General features: G+C 51.6%; 1 protein-coding gene across 5 annotated transcripts in view; it reads right to left on the bottom strand.

Moving 5' to 3' along the window:
• Positions 1-641: 641 nt before the first annotated feature.
• Positions 642-3,503, bottom strand: part of NFYC (nuclear transcription factor Y subunit gamma) — a 64,441-nt gene continuing 61,579 nt past the window's right edge. For 4 of the 5 annotated variants that reach the window (XM_024738762.1, XM_024738766.1, XM_024738763.1 and 1 more), the window contains exons 9-10: positions 2,801-2,860; positions 1,114-1,841 (exon numbers count right to left, since the gene is read on the bottom strand). In XM_024738762.1, coding sequence (XP_024594530.1) covers positions 1,410-1,841; positions 2,801-2,860 — 492 coding nt within the window. In that variant the 3' untranslated portion in view covers positions 1,114-1,409. Of the gene's footprint in view, positions 1,842-2,800; positions 2,861-3,503 lie in introns of all 5 variants that reach the window. The other variant, XM_024738767.1, reaches the window with a different exon arrangement.

The following is a 3,503-nucleotide window of genomic DNA, read 5'->3' as shown; positions in this document are numbered from 1 at the left end:
CCTCATTCTAGCTGTAAATGGCATGGTGAGGGGAAGATGGCTCACCACTGGCCTCTACGGCCAACAGAGGCCGTGAAGAAGTGGAATGCTCCTTCTGTTCTCCATACTTTCAGGCCCTGGCTGTAGAACCCTTCTGACCTGCTGGCTGACAAGGGGCTTGGGCTACCCTCCATGGCAGATGCCATCCATGCCTTTGGTAATGGGCATGGCCACAGCAGGCAGCTCAGAGTGCCAGCCTGTGCCGAGACAGGAGTGGAGGGACGTACTCGAGTCCTTGCTTAAGGACAGAGAAAGCTTTCTCCATGAGAGATGCTCTCTTCACCCTCAGCCAAGAAGGACACAGGCTGAATCTGGCCCACGTGTCATACGCAGTCCAGGAAATAAGGCAGGCAGGCAACTCTGAGCAGCAAATGTTCTGATGAACGTTTAAAAAATGAACGTCATTTTTTAAATCAGCTGAAGATCTCAATTTGAATCAGACATGCAGCTCAAGTTCCCCTTGCTTTGGACATCCTCCCTCCTCACAAGGGTGTCCCCCTCCTTCACAGACACCCAACCTGAGGGCAGACGAACCTTTCCAAGCCTTTCCCAAGCAAAGTGGTCCCATGAATGTCCCCAGACACAGAAACCCAGACTCCAAATTATCTAAAATGAGATTTATTGCATTTCATGCAGTTTGAAGTCCATGCAGCAAAGGAGACTAGCATAATTTTTAATGTATTTAAAAATAAAATTAAAACTGGGGGGTGGGGGGCAAATACACAAAGTCCTAGTCTCCTTGAGTCCCTGGAAGAGAAGGGTTTGGGAATGAAACCATCCACTCCCCATGGCAAATGAGTCTCTTAAATGCATGGAATGTTTCCATGGCCTCTGATGCAAATCCACAGAGCTCTGGGGCAAGAGCAGGGACGCGGGGAGAGGAGCACTAGTGAAAAAGAAGCTACACATGGTCACCTAATTTCACGTGAGGGCAGAACAAGGTGGTAAATCCTGGGTCAGCAGCTGTTCTAAGAGTCAGGAGATTACATACACCCCTGAGATTTGCTCCTAAAAGAAGTGGCAGTAAGAACCAAAAAAAGAGAAACGAAATATTTCTTCAACCACACTCTTCAAGAAAATGCCATAAATATGTTATTTATTATTTTCATTTCATAGCATTGGACACACAGCTCAACATACTGAAATATTGATTCCGTGGAGAAAAAAAAAGGGAAAAAGGAAATAAAAAATATTGCATCTTTCTGTTGGAGAATCTCTGCCCCCAGGCGTCGGGCGTAGTGCACCAGTGTCCTAGCCTGCAGGAGGCGCTGAGGTCGACAGGGTCCTCTGGGGAGGGAGGCTGTGCCCATTGCCCGGGGCTGTATGGCAAAAATTGTGTTGGGTGTCCTTGGCCTTGCCAGCTCAGGCCCTCAGTCGCCGGTCACCTGGGGGGCCTGCCCGTCGGAGGGCTGGTTGGCTGACTGGATGAACATGGGTTGGGCGAGGTCCTGGCCGGCAGGCATGGTGACTTGCTGGATCTGGTAGAGCTGCTGCGAGGGGTGGAGAGGAGAGAGTGAGGTCACCCCTGGGAGAGGGGCATGCAGCTCCCTATGGGCCTCGAGTTGGTTGGGGGCCCCAGATACCTCAACCACCACCCATTGCAAGGCATCAGAGGGAGGAGGGGAAGTGGAGTTCTGCTGTGGTTGGGAGCAGCAGACACAGGAGGCACCAGCCCGGTGAGAGGGGGTATGTGTGGTGGGCGGGGAAGAGGTGCAGGGAGTTGCATTTCCTGTGGCTTTCACTTCTCTGGGCTCTGCCTCTCCCGTTAGCTCAGAGCCTCGAGCTTGCTGCACGCTGTTCCTCTGTGACAAACACAAGCAATTCGAACCACTGTACCAGCAGCTTGTAAGTCAGCATTTCCCCAACTCAGTAATCCTCACTGGCAGGGGCAGTAGGGATTACCCCTTCTCCTCTTTTCCTCAGAGTATCTCTGGCTCAGGCTGAGGCTACGCTGAATCTCCATCTCCTGCATGGGGCCTGACGGGGAGGCAGGTCACCTGGGATTAAATGCTTACTACAGTGAAGACCCGCGAAGATGCTCGCGTAGCCACTACGGAAGGTTAGGGCCAACTGGACATGATTTCTCAGGTGTTTCCAAAAGAAACCAAAAGCTAAGACCCCCTGCCACAGCAGCCCTGGCATGTGAGCCTGGCATCTGGTGCTGGCAGAAGCCAGAGTTGGGTCCTGATGCCAGTTCCTCTCCTTTCTGGGCAGCAGAGAACATAGGCTTAGGCATGTCATCCTATCATGTCCTCAGGGGTCTCTGGCAAGATAGTGCGAAGGGAAAGGGGGCCGGCAAAGGGAAGATCCCTTCCTCACGAGTTTAGAATTACTGAATTCCAGGCACCTAGAGAGCTTGAGAGGTCACATGTTCTCTGCGTTTCAACTAATCCATAAGATTAAAAAGAGCGTGGCTTAGAGAAAAACTATTCTTAAAGAAAGGAAACAGGAGACCTGCATGCTAGTCCTGGTTCTGCAATGAACAGCTAAGCAAGCACAGACAAGGCACTTCCCACCTCCAGGGCTCAGTTCACTCATCTGTAAAACGGGGACTGGGGCTACATAATGTCTAGGATTATTGTCAACTCCCACCAAGTCTATAAATCTAGAGGATAGGCAAGACTGTTGTTTCAACAATTTCTGTCCACTCACTGTCAACAGATGATGGGACAGTTGCCCTAGCCATCCAAACCCACAGATATCACCTGCTACCCTGTCACAACTCCTCACCCTCTGCTCCTGCCTAGGCTGGGTGTCCTACCTGTCCATCCGTGAACTGGCTGAACTGCTGCTGTCCTTGCTGGACCTCTGTCTGTGTGATCTGTAGGAATCAAGATGGCAAAGTAGGCAGATCAGCTGCAGGGTCTGGTCCACTAGTCCACCAGCCCACCAGCCAGGAGAGGGTCGTGAAGATCAAAAGGACAATGCACATAAAGTGCCCAGAATGAGGCCTGGCACAGAACAGGGGCTTGATGAGTAGCAGGAAAACAAGGGTCCCTCCCCACCCCCTAGCACAGACAGCTACTCAGAGTTGGCACCACACAGAGGACCCCGGAGCATGCAATATTCAACTTCTGCAACCATCTCTCTCAATGTCCACGTAACTACCCCCCGCCCCACCGAAACCAGCCCCTTGCTAAAAAATTCTGGGGCCTGAGGCTCAAGTCAAACAAAAACACCTAGCTCCTAGGTACTGACAGGACAGGGCATAACATTTATGGTTTAGGCAGAAACCCTAAGAGTCTGTCTTTCAACCAGTGAAGGCAGATTGCAAAACACGGGCAAAGTGGTGAGTGGTCCCTTTCATGCTTGGAAGGTGGGCTCCAAACCAAACCCGTATCACCCTGATTATCTGACTGGAATATGAAACACCCTGGCGAGCAGGTGGCCTTGGCCCTGGAAGCCCTTGTGGCAAACCTATGAAGTACTTTTTCCGAGAGAGGCCACGTGCCTCCCTCTGGGCC

This window comes from Neophocaena asiaeorientalis, unplaced genomic scaffold, assembly GCF_003031525.2.
Source record: "Neophocaena asiaeorientalis asiaeorientalis breed wild unplaced genomic scaffold, Neophocaena_asiaeorientalis_V1.1 scaffold106, whole genome shotgun sequence".
NCBI classification, from domain to species: Eukaryota; Metazoa; Chordata; class Mammalia; order Artiodactyla; family Phocoenidae; genus Neophocaena; species Neophocaena asiaeorientalis.
The sequence above is the reverse complement of the archived record's forward strand: the minus strand, read 5'-3'. Positions and strand labels throughout refer to the sequence as shown.